Raw genomic sequence first — 16,381 nt, 5'->3', positions numbered from 1 at the left:
GGGAGGGAACGGTATCCATGGTGACTGCTCCGATGCCAGCACCCCATCACCAGAACACCGCCACACCGAATAGTGGGTCGTATTACGGTGGGCGGTGCTCTGATGATGTGGCGGTGACGGAGGAGCAGCCTCCACTTCACCGCCAGTCTGGCTGCTGGCGGCTCTCCGTCCAAAAAAGGGCAGAGGCCTCCAGCAGTCATAATATGGTTGGCGGTCTTCGGCGGCGAGGTTGAAATGAGGGCCTATGTGTGTCCGCCTGTGCCTGAATTGTTTCTGCAGAAATGCATCTTCATAACAAGGTATTTTTGTTGTGTAGAAGGTGGTCCTTAGATCAAGTCCCTTTCCCGCCATCGAATCCAAATGCTATCTTATCTGTTTTGCCAGCTGTTTCCATAGTGTTCTATCAAATCCATACATAAAATTAACTGCCCTTTCCTATGAACCAGACAAGTTGTATACCAACTTCATTTTGTTAAGTTTAGAACAGTACTGCATGATTTTACAAGCAAGTGTTTTTTTTTTCTATTGCTCCTATGTCTGTCATGGTTCACCGGGCAACATCCTGTTTGGGTTCTGTTATTCATTACACAATACGATGACAATCCAATTGTTTTTAGGTATTTGTGTAGTATTTGTATAAATCAAACCTAGGCGAATTGCAGTATTGCGCTGTAAGGGTCAAAGATAGAGATGCAGTTCACAAGTGAGTGGAGGGTAGATGGGTTCTGAGTGGAGTGATTTGTTACTTCATCATGATATAATTTTCCTTAAATAGATGTGTATTAAGTTATTTTCTAAATTGGAGGGGTGGATGCTCCAAGGTACTCCTTTTTGAATCTCATGAAGTATTGAGGCCATGCAGTGATGGCGTACGGTAGAAGATAGCAGAAGTAACTTGGATAAATAACCCTCAGTAGTTTCAATGTCTAGTCAGGGCTGTGACTTTCAAGACAAATGGACGTTTATTTATAACTTTTCTAATATAATACTTAAAATCTTGATCTTCAGAGAAGACTAGAAGTTGTAAGCAACTTATGGGTCAGATACGGCCCCAATCAACTTGTATTGTTAGAACACGCTAGACACTTCATTTTCTTTAGCATTGGATTAATACCCATTGATATCCATTGGGACTGCACTAGGTAAGAGTCTCACCAGGCTAAAATTCATTGCAAAAAGTAATTGGAAGGATAAAGTGGGTAACTCCTTATTACATATAAAGACAGTGATAATGAACCAAGTAGACAGTCCTGTAATTACACACTGTGCACCATTGTAAGATGCTTTATGACAGCCATCAAGCTCTAATTTAATTCTCGGCAAGTCTGTAGGCTGACACTCGTCCACACTTCTTTAGATTTTTTGCTGATTGGTAGGCCCCAGCCAATCAGTAATGCTTTTGTTCATTGACCAATTTGTTGATTCATTTGTGGAGATGTCTGCACTTAACTAACTGATTTTTTGGGGGTTGAATCTATTACCACATTTCTGCTCTAGCAGATAGGGACATTGTTAGAGCTTTCGTCCTTCTTGACTGGCAGGGATAAACCATGATGTTCTGCTGCAACACCTACAAACTGCAACTGTCATCAATAGTCTCTCTTCTTCCACATAGGTAGCTGTGTATTCTTCTTAGAGTTTGTCTGCTCCCATTTTGTCATATGTGCACCAGGATCCACAATTGAAATAAGTTCAGTTGGCATGGTTTGCTATAGCTACGCAAATGATTCACGAAGTATTTTGCGTTATCCTAATGCTCTGGTTCTCCTCAGTGTCGCATCTGTGCCTCAGTAGTGCAATAGACGTGTCACCACCAGTCAGAGGGAATAGCCTGGGAGTAGCGAACCATCCCAGTACCCCCAAAGCTCTCTCCATAGTGTATAGCTTAGAGAGTTACGGACCAACAGTGGATTCCCTGTTTCCAAGAACCCCACTGTGTCATCTCCTTCAAAACCCTTGTGCAGTCCCATGACCCTAATATTGTTGTGACTATTTCTTCCCTTGGCATCTCCTGCTCGACCTACAAGAACCTGAAGCTGTCAATGATTTAAAGAATAGTGTTCGCAAAGCAGTCATTTCCATTTGTAAATCTCGGAGTACATATTCATTGTGTTTTATATGCTCTACGAGTTTCCTCTGGTCTTCACAGAGTAGTCCAGTATATTTTTGTGTTGACTTCTCTGGTGACTGTAATAGCTTTGACTGTTAAGGGCCTGATTTAGATAATGGCAGACAAGCTACTCTGTCACAACGGTGACGGATAGCCTGCCCGCCGAAAGCTAAATTCCATTATATAGTATGAGATTTAGATTTCAGCAGACAGGCTGTCCATTACTGTTGTGACGAAGTAACCTGTCTGCCAATATCTAAATTAGGCCCTTAAGTCTGGTTTGTTGGTTGTGAGGGCTGCTGCTGATGGGGAATCAAGTGCAGTATCTCGGGTTTTTGTCACACTGCAGTCTCTTATTCCTTAGCAGACCTCCATTTCCTCATTCTGAAGGTAGCATCCGGTGTTACCTTCTTACTAGCAATAGGCAGTATGTGGAGTGGGTTGACTTGTGTCCTTGCTGTTTATTATGAACAAGGGCTCTCCTGAGTTTACAAAGTTATAAGTCACAGCACTGGTGAAAGCATTGGGATGCAACATACCCTGCTCCGATTATGACTGTGGGGTGTTGCAAATTCACTGTTTTTTCACAGGTTTTTTAAATAAAGCAATTTTAAGGTGCAAGCCATAAAATGTCTTTCCAATAGTAGACGTTGTTTGAGAATTCAGGAGAATTATATTATTATCTTTCTGCCTGAGTGGCAGCCATATGCATCAGGCACCCCTCAAGCTGAGAGGAATTTCAGGTCTTCTCGTCCAGCTACCCACAGGCATCACCAGCTAAGGCAGACCTCACAGCCTTTGCAGCTTGTTTTGCTATGCACCTCACACATTCTGCTGCTGGGATGCCCTTGGTACCCTGCCAATAAACCAGGATCGTGGAGACCACCATCGTGACCCACTTAAACCTGATGGTGTTGGAGCTGCCCCTCCGGCAGCAGCACATCTCCCTTGGGCTCATGGATATTTCAGGTGTGTGTTCATGTCACTCCATGCAGGCCAAGGGTCTCAGGAACACACAAGCTCCCAGGCCCACGCAGCTGCCCATTTCACCAGGTGCTATTTTCAGGGCACTCTTCACCCTCTTTCACATTAGCAGCTTCAGGCCTGTGCTGATCTAGTCTGCTGCTCCCTCAGGTCTCTATGCAGCCCTGGCGAACCTCACATCAATCTCCAGTTCAAGCCATATATTTTTGTGCAATACCACCATTTTGGATCGCAGTACCCAGCCACTTCTTCTCTCTGCTACAGTTATCAACAGTAATGACCTCTTGATTTTTAATCAAGAAATGGCATGAAAGCAAGTCGTGCCTATAGGTTCAGGTCCTTGCTGAGAAAGAAAAAATCTGAATTCTTGTTAGTTGTGGCGGCCGGCAGAGAGCACTAAATTGTGCCTCTCATTCAATGAGGTGCCGGCTATGCACCCTAATATGTAAACTGTTCCAGTCTCAATAGTTAATGATACTAATAGACTGCTGAACACTGGGGGTGAAGTTCTCCTGATCTTTTTAGACCTTTCTGCTGCTTTTGACAAGAAGTCAGACAACATTCTGATAGATAACGTTCTCGATAATGGATTGTCTGGCTTTCGCAGTCCAACATTAGCTCCATTTTGCTTCTCCTTCAGAAGTGTCCACTGCAAAGCCCAAAAGGGCACGGACCTCAGCCTGACTTTATTCTGTATCTGTCTGTCCTTATGCAACCATCATCCAAGCCTTTGGTCTAAATTTTATGCATATGGTGATGACACTAAGCGAATTCACAGTTGTAATCTCAACTGTAAGCGTGCATTCTCCACTTGAATGACCCAGCGTTATCTTCAACTCAGTACAAATAAAATTGAGATTGTAGTCTGTGGCAATCCCTCCATCTGGTCCACTTCATGGTGGACCATGGTGTTGGGCTCCTCCTCCCCTAACACCAGTTTCTTCTACTCTCAAATTAGGCATTGCCTTTTACAGTTTACTTTATTTTAATACTCATTGACAAACTGCCCTGTTGTTGTCTTTACCTCATGCTTATTTTCAAAAACATCATTCCAGTTCTGACTGTACACTTCAGAAAAAAACGCTGGTTGGGCTGGTGAGCCTCAAAGGCTTAAGCCTCGGGTTACAGTGCCCAAGGGCACTCCAGGTAGTGGAGATGCCTGCCTCCCGGACAAAGCCCCACTTTTGACAGCAAGTCCGGTGGGAAGATTAGGGAAAACAGGTAGGAGTGACCACCGCAGCCAGGACCACCCCTAAGGTGTCCAGAGCTGTGACTAGCCCCCCCCATGCAGAATCCTCCATCTTGATTTGGAGGACAGGGACCAATAGGGATAGGAATGTGCCCTCTTCCCCACAGGGAGTGGGCAGAAGGAGGGTGTAGCCACCCTTGGGGACAGTAGCCATTGGCTACTGCCCTCTGACCCCTAACACGCCCCTAAATCTAGGATTTAGGGGCCTCCCTGAACCCATCTCACCAGATTCCTGATGACCTCACAAGAAGGACTGCTTAGCTGAAACCCCAGCAGAGAAGGAAAGGAAACAACAACTGACTTGGCCCCAGCCCTACCGGCCTACCTCCTGCTTCAAACAACCTGCAGAAGAAAGGCGACGCATCCCACAGGTCCAGCGACCTCTGAAAAACCTCCATAGGACTGCCTGCATCACAGGGGATCAAGAACTCCTGTGGACAGCGGCCCTGTCCAAAGAAGAAACCTCTTCTAAAGGACTCCCACCTCACTCCGGATGCGTGAGTCCCGACCCCTGTGTACCTGACGCACACGGCCCATGTCCAGGTGGTCCACCCAACCAGAGAGGGACCCCAGGCGATTGTGAGCAAGTGCTCACCCTGGGTTGACCCCTCCACGACGATGCCTGCAGAGGGAATCCTGAGGACCCCCCTGACCGTGAGCTCCGGACAAAGATAACAGACGCCTGAAGAACCACTGCACCCGCAGCCCCCAGTCCTTGGAGAAACTGACCAGCACACGGCTTGCTTCCCTGTCCGACCAGTGGTTTGTCTGAGACACCCCCCGGGACCTCTCCTGCAGCCTCTGAGTGATTCCTGGGGTCCCCCCCCATGGACCTGCATTGGAAACCTGATGTCCTGTTGGCACCCTGCAGCCAGCCGCCCCTGTGTTTGGTGCCTATTTGTGGCCCCACAGTGCTCTTCCAATCTCCCTCCCTCACCCCCCGTTATGCCCTCCAAGTCGCATGTACTTACCTGCTGGCTGACCGGATTCAGAATACCCCCTATCTCCATAGGAACCCATGTTAACTTGGCTCTCCTTTGACCTCTACACTCGCCTGGCCCGTGTTGCTGGTGGTGTTGGTTCGGGGTTAACTTGAACCCCCAAAGATGGACTACCTAAAACCCGGAGATAGGAACTGTAAGTTGAATACTTACCTGTAAAAACTGTCCAATCTTTTCTTCCCCCGGGAACTGCTGAAAATTGCAACGAGTCCACTTTTTAAATAGCTTTTTGCCATTTTAAAGAAAACTGTATACATTGTTGATTCCATTCAAAGTTCTGATTATAACTATGCAAAGTACCTTACATTTTATGTACTTACCTGCAAACTGAATCTTGTAGTTCTAGAAACAAATTACCAAAACATATTTTTCAGTATAAAATCTGATTGGTCTAGAGTTGTCATTGAGTATGTGTTTCTTCTAATGCTTGTGTGTGTACAACAAATGCTTAACACTACCCTCTGATAAGCCTAACTGCTCGACCACACTACCACAAATAGAGCATTAGTATTATCTATTTTTGCCTCTGTCAAGCCTCTGGGGAACCCCTGGACTCTGTTCACACTATCGCTCATTTAGATATAGTATATACAGATCCAGCTACCTACATCCCTGCTCACCCCCTTGGTAGCTTGGCAAGAGCAGTCAGGCTTATCCCAGAGGTAATGTGTAAAGCGTTTGCACAACACATGTGACGCAATAAATATACCACAAACAAAACTCCACAACAAGTTATATTAAATTAAACTGTATTGCACAAAACACCATTAGACTAAAAACATGTATCAGTAATACCCACCTGGACAAGCAGTTGCCAGAAAATCACACAGGTAGCCTGTGCTCTGCAAAAGCAAGCAGTAGTCAGGTGAACACATATGTACTAGCACTCTGCCACACAAGCAGTAGTCGGGTAAACATTACTAATAGAATAAATGTACATAGCAGGAAAACATTCCCCCCCTGAAGATATCATTGGTCCTGAGAGTATATATGTGTCCCCCCGCCCGCCTCTAACAAGGCAAGTATAACATATATTGTTTTGTCCGGTCATGAAGAATGCCCCATACATGATGAGGGGAGAAATGGAGAAATATCTTGTTGAAAGGCCTTTACTGTAAGAATCACCAGCAACACTTATGAGGCTCACAGCACTCCTGTGTTTCTTCTACGAAGAATGTGGTGATTGGGGCACACTCTGTCCCCACAGGAGCTCTTGTGCTGCTATTACCCTAAGTGTGGTCAAAAGATGAGGGCTCGTAAGAGACGGACCTCTGTCAAGGTTTCCCTCCTGCTTTGTGAGCCGTGCCAGTAATGCCCCCGCATTGGTATGTGTATCCCAGGGAGAGGGGGAGTTAGATGTCTATGCTATGTCTGTAATGGACATTTCAGTTGAAGATGTGTGTTGTCTGTCTCCAGCTTCCGCAGGAGTCGGTAGGGGGATCCTGATGGTTCCCCTCATATGCAGGGAAAATAGGTGAAGCTGCCGCAAGGATGTGCAGCGGCTGTGTTTCAGAATGCCGCAACCTTTCTCAACTGCCGGTCCGGCCGCGAGGGAATGCGGTGCAGCAGTATTTATGTTGTGGCCCACACGCTACTCTAAATTCTGGTGAGGTGGCTGTATTACAGACAGTCTTTGGGGAGATCCTCCAAGATAGGGTCTCTGACTGCAGGACCTCTGCTGTCCTCCCCACTCAGAGGAATCCCCGACAGAGGGGAAGAATGCATGCTACTCACCGGGCTCTCACAGTGAAAGGGGTCAGCGGAGCAGAGCGCAGCAGTCTCTCTAGCCCCGACTTTGAAGAGCAGTGCCTGTTTGTGCCCCATGGACAATGATGGAAGGCGCTTCATCTGCGCTCAGCGGAAGCCCCCCTGGAGCCGCTGCGCGGTTCCTCCTTCTCCCTCATCCCCTCCTCAGAGGGTTGGGACCATCGCTGCCCTGTTCCTGAGGCTATAGGGGATAGCGCACGCTCCACGTGTTCTCGGGCAACCCAGAGGGCAGCTTTCCTCATGTGCTGGGAACCCTGCAGGACAAGCGGGAGCGCCCTTTCAGTGCTACTAAAGCGCTTTAGCAAGAAGACCGGAGAGTTCCTTTTGTGGTTATTTCAGTAAGCTGCAGGGGGGGAGTGAGCTCCCACACCTCTGGACAGCTCTAGGGGGCACGAATAGGGCAGGCAAACAGCAGACAGAGCAGTGCAAGGTGTTGGCCCTTCCAGCCCCCTCAGTAGTCAGTGGACAGCAGGCCAACAGAGCAAACCGATAATCCCACTACTGGTTACTTCTGGCGGTACCCCAGGGTCTTGGCAGAACATAAGTAGGGAGCAGCTGGCAGCAGGGCCACATGCAGAAAAGGAATACAGATGAGTCCTTTATGCCACCCAGTAGACAGCAGGGCAACAAACAGAAGAGCAGTCCAGATGGGTCCTTATGCTGCTCAGCAGTTCCTCTGGCAAAGGTTCAGTCCCTGTTCTAAAAGTGCTCTAAGAATCAGGGGGCAAGACCCTTCTACTTCTAATCAAACCCTCCCTCTATCCAGCCTAGGGAGATTGTCAGTATGCAGATGCCTCTTCTGTCACACCCAGACCTTCCTATGTGATGGCTGTCTGGAAAGTATGCACCAAGTGAAGCTGTCACACTGCCCCAGACCTGAATTGGAGTCAGGCTGCAAAAGCACTAGAGTTATAGACACAGAGAAATGCCCTCTTTCTAAAAGTGACATTTCTACAATGGTAATAAAAAATCCACCTACACCAATAAGCAGAATTTCCCACTACCGTTCCAAACATATTAAACATGTCCACGCTATTCCTTATTGATCAGAGGATACCACTTAGACAGATGTCAGGGCATTTCCTATGCAGTCCTGTGAGAGGAGCAGCACTCACAGTAGTGAGAAACTAAATTGGCTGTTTGTCACTAGTAGGACATGTAGTCCATAAAGACATATGTCCTACGTTTAACATACACAGCACCCTGCCCTTAGGGCTAGCTAGGGCCTACCTTAGGGGTGACTTAGGTGTAGCAAAGAAGGAGTTTAGGCCTTAGCAAGTAGTCAGTGTGGTAGTAAACTGCATACTCGGGCCCTGCAGTGACAGGCCTGGGACATGTTTGAAATGCTACTTCGGTGGGTGGCGCAATCTGCCCTGCAGTCCCACTAGTAGCACTTCATTTACAGGCCCTGGGTATATGGTATCACACTTTACAAGGGACTTACAGGTAAATGAAATAAGCCAAACAGGTGTAAACCAATCATACTTAGTTTAGAAGGGAGATTACATGCACTTTAGCACCGATCAGCAGTGATAAAGTGCTCAGAGTCCTAAAGCCAATAAAACAAGGGTCAGAAAACTAAAAGGAGAAAGGCAATAGATTTGGGAATGACCCTGCAAAAAGGGCCAGGTCCAACACCAACTGCCACTATACTGTGACTAAACTACAATGTACCCACAAGTGATCTGAATGCCTCTCTCCTGGATCTAAGATTGCCTACCAGTGCCAAGTTGTTGTCATTTTTAGGTTGAGCGTAAGCGTTCAACCTCTTGTATACCTTTTCCTGTTTCGGAGCACTGACCAACTACTGTATTATTCCACTTTGGTTTCTTTATCTGTTGCTGGGACGGACTACTTTTGCATTTCTTTGTTGCTGCCTTTTCACTGTGGCTGTTTTAGGCTTGTAGCTGCCTGTGTTTTATTGTAGCATTCCGTTCCTCCCATATAGCTGACATTTGTTCTGACTTTATTCCACTGCTGTCCTAGTTTACCTCTGGCTCCTAAAATAATCTTATTTTACAAAAGAAACACCTGGTTGTTTAGCTTACTGGTTACAAAGCCACAATATGTACTTTCTGGTAGAATGTAGCTAAACCTAGAAACAATGATGTGACACTTGCTTATCCTCGCATGGCATCTTTGAATCTGTCTCTCCAGGGACCCCGTTCCAGCAGTCACAACCTCACACACTCAGGAACATTGCTTATCTCCTTTATTGGGGCAATACATTTTCTCAGGCTGTTCTACTAGTTGAAATATGAGTCAAGAATGCTTGCAAGACTCTTTATTCTTTTAAAATAAAAAGAAAATGCTTTTTCAGCCTTATTTTCCAATTTCTGTTCAGACATTTACACAACGTGAGGTAGTGCAGTCATCTTCTCTCCTCAAGGGCTTGTGATTTCGGTGGCCAGTAGCTGCCAGTGGTTACCAAAACATGGCAGGAAAAGATAAAAATTATGCAACAAGGCTGACCAGTTTGTGTGGCAAGAAAAGTCCAGTTTTGAATTTACAATGCCAATAGCTCTAACTCAACAAAATGCGATACCTTTTGCATTGCAAATGCTTGTTAAGGCTCTGCCTCTGTGCCATTAAACTGCATATGATGGTCCTACCCACATGAGCTTAAATTTTACTTGGTATAAGTTACTAGGACCCTTCATTCAAGTTCTGCCTGTCTCCTGAAAGTCCCTAGGCTTAGGAGCTTTCTTTTGGGTGGCTGCTCATTCTTGCTCACTGCTGCCAAAGCCTGGAACAGACTCCCTCTCAATCTTCAATCTAGAGGTTTTCTTGTCAAGTTTTGTAAAATGTTGAAAACACATCTATTTTCTTCTTAACATGATTTCTTCTTCACTTACCCAACCCCCTCCTCCCTACTCAGTCTTGGGGCATACTCTCCCTGGATATTTGTGCACACTATAAATGTCTCAATCAATTGTAAAACAAAAAAAAAAAAAGAACAGGGAGGGCATGGGTATGTGACACCCCTGCCTAGTAGAAAACTGCTTAGATAGCACTCTGTTGACCCTCATTGTGGCCAATTGTTTTTTGTGTAGGAGTCTCAACTATTTCATAAAAAGGCCCAAAATTCATTTTCTGGAGGACAACAAGTTAGTATTTCTGTTCCAACTATCAGGCAGTATTGACCAGGATGACCACTGGGTGTTCCTGTAACTAGCGGGGCAGTACAGATTATTTGGTTTAACGTTTGCCCATAAAATCAGTGAGTTGCAGTCAGTATGCCAAAGACAAAACCTTACATTGTATAAGTAAAAGTAAAACACATATGACCCAATAAACATCTCTCATCTTTCACTGAACAACCCCCAGAGCTATTAGAGGAAGAAGACTGAAACCGGTAAGAAAAAAGACAACCAGGGCACTTTCCCTCAACAACCAAAGTGATGGACAAATCCCATAGAAACACTTGATCCAAACAGGGTTCAAAAGCATAAAGTAGAACACTTTTGGCAAGTACATCAAACAAACCACCAATGTGGAATATTTATCATTTGTTTTATAACCCCAGGAAATGGGCCGAAGAAGTCCCAGTGAAGGCTCCCACTGTGTATACTGCATGTCATTGCTGAAACTAGACCAATCACCACTCAAAGGTTCATCCAGGGTTGTCAAGAAGCACATGGCTAGGGTCAGAGTTGTCCCTGTGCTCCTCAGAGTAAGGATCTCTCCCTCTTTATGGCAGGTCACAATCATACCAACCCCTAGGACACACCATCTAATCAGACACATTAGATTCAGCAAAGTTGGTTGAAGAAAACTGAAACTGATGGCCACAGACTAGATGCTCTGCCTTTATTGTTGAACAACTTTCAATTTACTCGGCAAATGTTACACAACCATTAAAAAATGTGAAATTATGTTAGTTGATAAAATGTACGATCTCATCTGGTGAAGTTATTTCAGTGTCATGAGACCATAATAGTGACACACCACTACTGACACACCACTATATAAAATATAACGTAGTAGACAGGTGACTGGCCGGCTGTCAGTAGCTGAACTCTAGGCGCTGACCTGCTGAGATCCCACATAAACTCTTTTATTGAGTTCCCCATAATGCCGATGGAGTAAACCTATGTTTAGACCCAAACCCCATCCTGGCAGCAGTTGTCATATGTGGTCACAGTGTAAATTCTCACACTTATTGACGTTTAGAATATACAGCAGTACATGAATTCGAAGATTTCTCAGTCAAAAGCAGTTTCTCTCTTGCTATTTTGAGAACATTTCCAGAACTGCCTCATTGAAATGCTACCCTAAATGTGAACTGCTATTGTTTGGGCTGTTAAAAAGGACCTGTCAAAGGTACACAATAGCCTCTGTTGCTGTTTGAGTTTTTTCTTCTCTGCAGCTTGGCTCAGTCGTGTGGTTTGCCTTAGAAAATACATGCATTTCAAATGTGCTGGTTAATTCTTATTTTGTTAGAAGAGTTCCTGGTCTCTGTTACTGTGGTTGTGGTGTATTGAATTGTACAGTTCCCCACACTGTAACATGAGATATCATGATGCAAAATATGTATACGCCCTTGAACACTCTCTGCGGATTCCAAATCGGAATGCATCCAGTTCATTATTAGTTTACCAACACCCCTTTTCATCACAAGTCTTCTTCAAGAGTTTGTCGTTGAGAAAGTAAGTCCTTAAAAGTTGAGCCAGGTTGGCTGTTCGAATGTTTTAACTTCTAGAGGGAACTGTAAAGTTTTTTTCTATCTGGAAAAGAGAACTAAAACAAAAGGTTGAATTAGATTTTCATTTTCTTTGTCTATTTCATTATTTACTATGTTTAAGGTGTCTTTTTTTTTTTTTTTAAATAGTTTTTTCTTTTTAAATGATCTGCCCTGGTTATGTATATTGTGTGTGCAGTGTTATGATGTACTGCGGTGGTGCACCAGGTGTATGGCAGCAATGCTGTATTGGACCTATGCTGTGGTTACAGTTTACGGATGAGGCCCAGTCACTTAGGCCTGCATTATGAGTCTGGCGGTCTTGAGACCGCCAGACTCACCGTGGCGGTCGGACTGCCGCGGTTCGACCACCACATTATGACCGTGGCAGAGCCTCCGCGGTTGGACTGCTGACACCGCTAGGTTACAGTGAGCGTTTTCTTGAAGGTTCAACCGCCATGGAAAAGCTGGCGGAATAAGTGTGTCGGGGGGGCCCTTCACTGCCCAGGCTCTTGGCATGGGTAGTGCAGGGGCCCCCATGCACAGGCCCATCGTGCATTCCACTGCCTGAATTACGGGCAGTGGAATGAGCGACAGGTTCTGCTTCAACCGCTGCACCGCCACACCGCCACATTGCCACAGGCTTGATTACGAGCTGTCTGCAGTGTTAAGGCCCTGTTCACAGGAGGACCGGTTGGTGGAAATGCTGTCTCTACCGGCCGGCCCTGCGGTCCACTCCAAATATGACCATCGGTGTTTGGACGCACGGGCGGTCTCTCAGTGGTTTAAGTTGGGCAGGCGGCCTCCGTCGCCTGCCAAACTCATAATGAGGGCCATAGTGGTTGAAATGTAATTGTTTTGTTTTCCAGAATTTCAAAAATGTTTCTCTGGTAAGACAGCTCTCTGCGTAGATCCCATGTGAGCGTTTGTGTAGAAAATTTTACAAAATGATAGATTTATCCCAGCTACTTCTAAAACATGTGGTGGAGTTTTAGACTCCACCGCCCTCATTAGGGGCAGCAATGGGACCTGTGGTGAGTCATTCGGTTTAAGTAGGGCAAGTGCTGGAATAAACAGGCAGTGTATTCGCTAGTCATTTATTTAACCAACCCGACCATTAAGGAGGTCTCCAGTGACAAGTTTGAAATCTGGAGGTTATGTTGTTAAGAGCTGAGTACTTGGGTCAAGGGATCTTTGTTAGCACAGTGTAAAGCATCTTGTGTTCAAAGTTTTGCTTGGTCATCTGTGAGATAGGATGGTTCCAAAATAGTGTTAAAATCTCCTCCCCATACAACTGTTTGCGTAAAAAAGGCACTATTGGGCCGCCATTAGGTTTAGGAAGAACTACGAATCATCAAAGGTAGGAGTATGAGAGTTAATTCGAGTAATATGTTGAATGCGCTGTGTACAGCCACATATCTTTCTAGGTCAATATAGATACCGAAATGATGTACCTTTTTTGACTGATATGGCCACTTCTTGAGAACATATGGAGGACGTAATCCTGCATCTGTACACACACCATTTGCATTCTGCATAGATGACTGATGTGTTCCTCGCAAAAAGGCCAGAATTCTATCATGTCCGTCCAGGTAGGAGGTAGCTTGTTGGACTTTACAAGAAGTTTTGTGACCTATCACATTCCAGGTAACAAAAATATGGAGCAATTAACTTTGCCTGTCATTTTTATTTGTAAGATTTGTATCATAGATTGTTTGCAACTGACATTATGATTATTATTACCATGTGCTGCTCTGACAGCACTTATTCTAATCGGGACATATTTTACTGCATAGTAAAGGTGTGATTCCTTACCACCCATCCACCACCCAGACTGATATGTCCTTTTCTCCCCCACATGTAATATCCAAGTTGAATGTTACCCTTAACCCCATCTACATAAAACTGCCTGGTTTACTAAAGCTACTACCTAAACTAGAAATACATGCAGTCTAATCTCAGCCACCATTTAAAGTAGAGTTTAAGATCATTTGGCAACTTTATACCTTCTTAACCGTACCACCAGATAGCGTCTTAGCTAGCATTTCAAATCCCTTGTCTCTGGTAATTTAGAAAAAGTGACTGTTGTCGTACTACACTCGTCGCTCTGTCTCTTGAATCAATCAATTTTGTTGTGTTTTGGTGCACAATAAGCCTTATAAAAATAAATATAATAAATATTACTTGGTGATCTTGCATATTAAGTAATAGAAGTGAATACTGCCATAATGATGTGTGTTGCTGCTAGGTTAATTCGATTACGTTAATTATAGTTGTATGATCTTCTGCTTTCAGCTCATGTGTATATGATTTTACATGTCATTTTGGTATGGCTTCACTTTTCCAGATATTGTTTTCCTGGCTGCTTCTGGTGGTACAAAGCTGGAATAATTTCCATTAGTGGGTACCCGTATCCGTTTGCATGCTTTACCCTTGGGTCCATTTAACATTTTTAAACATATGTAAATTAGGTTCTGAATTATCCTGCAAACGCCTTCAAATAGCAGAGGGTAAGATGCACAAGTAAAAGTATAATATTTTTAATGTGTTATCATTAAAAAGATAAAGCAGATTAATCCACACCTAGTCTGGTATTCACAGTTATGGCAGGTAATTGAAAATAAGTTTAATAGACAATTATTATCTCTAAAGGGTAATGTGATCTAGAAACAACAGTCACCTTTAAGTAAATGGAACTGGCTAAATCTTGAGATATTGCAACGCAACATTTTGTTACTTCGTCTTTTGTGCTGACCTGTGATCAGAGGCAGATGCTTTTTTTTCCGCCTGCCAATGCCACTGATTGTAATGCTAATTAATACATGTTTTTAGAGATTATGCAAATGTATGTATTTTGACAGGTTTTGCTTTCTTTTCTTTTGTAAGGACTTGGTCAACATAGAGATGTTCCTAACAGCTAAAGAAGTGGAAGAATCATTGGAAAGACAAGAAACTATGACTTGCTTGGCATGGTGTCATGATAACAAGTCAAGGCTCAGGAAAATGAAGGTATATTCTCAGCTTTACATTTTTTTTCATGAAATTAATCAGTGATAATTTTTAGAATGATCACTGCCCTAATTATTTGTTAATTTTATTTATTTATTTTTATTGTTAATTTGATGTGTCCTAGGCATTTCCGGATTCCGCCATGTTGCGTTTGATTATTTATTAATTGGATGGGAATTAATATGTTGTCAACATACGTTGGGAATTATAGATGATATCTGCGTAACTTTGTTTGTTTACGTCTGCATGTAAACATTGATAGTGGCAACAGGGAAAACAAAGCCTTACGGACCACAACATATAGTGTGCCCCTACCTGATCTGAAACCACATTGTTGGTCATAAACAATGTTGTTTATTTTCATTAAGTTGCTGAGTTGGTATGTAATTTCATTTTCTTGGATTTTTATGGGGAAGTGAGCGTTTTGATGCTGGAGATTTGGGGTTAGCCATCAGCTTTTTTAGTAGAGCTGGTAAGGATGAATTGATGTAAAGCCGTTGGCAATATACTCTTCCTGATTGAAGCATTTAGTATATCAGTACAGGTAGGGGTCCCTGTCAAGGCTTGAGGAGCACTGCTGGCAAGTTAGGTATTTTTCTTAAATACTTGTAGGCTTGTTGCTGGTTCAGTTAAACAAGAGGAGTATCCTTCTGGCATGAATGGGCGTGTGGCTCCGATATCCCAAATTTTGTGAAACTTGATATAAAAAAAAATTGGATCTCATCACAGTGGCCAGGAGTGGCAATTGTAGCACTTTTGTTGGAATCTTGATTTATGATCTGAAGGAAGATTTTTAAGAGTGTGTTGGTTTGATTAAGAACAGCCAAGATGCGACCTGTGTCTATTCTATTTGGTTCTAGAAATTATTCTGTGATATACAGACATGTAGGCTTTATAGTTTACATTGAAGGTTGTCCTTCTGGTCTGAAAACATTCTCCACTGATGACAAATCATCACTTCACACAAAGGCTATGTCTGGGCGAGCAGTTTGAAAAGGACACTTGAAAAGAGAACCACCTCAAATCAGTTCTAAAAGTGCAGGTAGTGGAGCCACATTTCCTCTTTGTTTTGACTATTAAAAAGTAGTCCCCAGTTGTTCCAAGTTCTCCACTGCCCAGCAAAGCAGTGCTCTGCAGTTTACTGCTATGGAACAAGAGTTGCAGCCAGCTTCCCAGAGGCAAGGAGAGATCACTGGAGTCTGTCTCTTGTTGTAATGACTGTTCACATGTCTTGAAGCACCTAGAAGCTAGCTTGCCTGCTGAGAAAGGGAAGAAGCATGCCAACTCTGCATGAAGTGTGACTATCCAGGAGAATCAAGCTACAGCAAAACCCTGCCGTGGTGGGGCCTCCCAGAAGAGGAAGTCTGTGGAGAGCCATTTCCTACCCCAGTGCTGGCAAGCAGCTCTCTCTCCACTTAAGATTCCTGGCATCAACCATGCAGAATATCTGAAGGTCACAGAGCCCAGTTAGAGGCTATGATCCTCGGCAGCATGATCTGAGCTGCTGGCCCAAAAACAAAATCACAGCCTGGCCTGAGCCGCATTTGCCAGAGAGTGAATCCTGTGCTGAGACTTACCAT

The 16,381-nt window shown here is 44.2% G+C and overlaps 1 protein-coding gene across 2 annotated transcripts in view; it reads left to right on the top strand.

Moving 5' to 3' along the window:
• MAEA (macrophage erythroblast attacher, E3 ubiquitin ligase) overlaps positions 1-16,381 on the top strand; it is a 228,082-nt gene that overhangs the window by 129,431 nt on the left and 82,270 nt on the right. For both annotated transcript variants that reach the window (XM_069204052.1, XM_069204043.1), the window contains exon 4: positions 14,679-14,801. In XM_069204052.1, coding sequence (XP_069060153.1) covers positions 14,679-14,801 — 123 coding nt within the window. The remainder of the gene's footprint in view (positions 1-14,678; positions 14,802-16,381) is intronic.

This window comes from Pleurodeles waltl, chromosome 1_2 (assembly GCF_031143425.1).
Source record: "Pleurodeles waltl isolate 20211129_DDA chromosome 1_2, aPleWal1.hap1.20221129, whole genome shotgun sequence".
NCBI lineage: Eukaryota > Metazoa > Chordata > Amphibia > Caudata > Salamandridae > Pleurodeles > Pleurodeles waltl.
The sequence above is the reverse complement of the archived record's forward strand: the minus strand, read 5'-3'. Positions and strand labels throughout refer to the sequence as shown.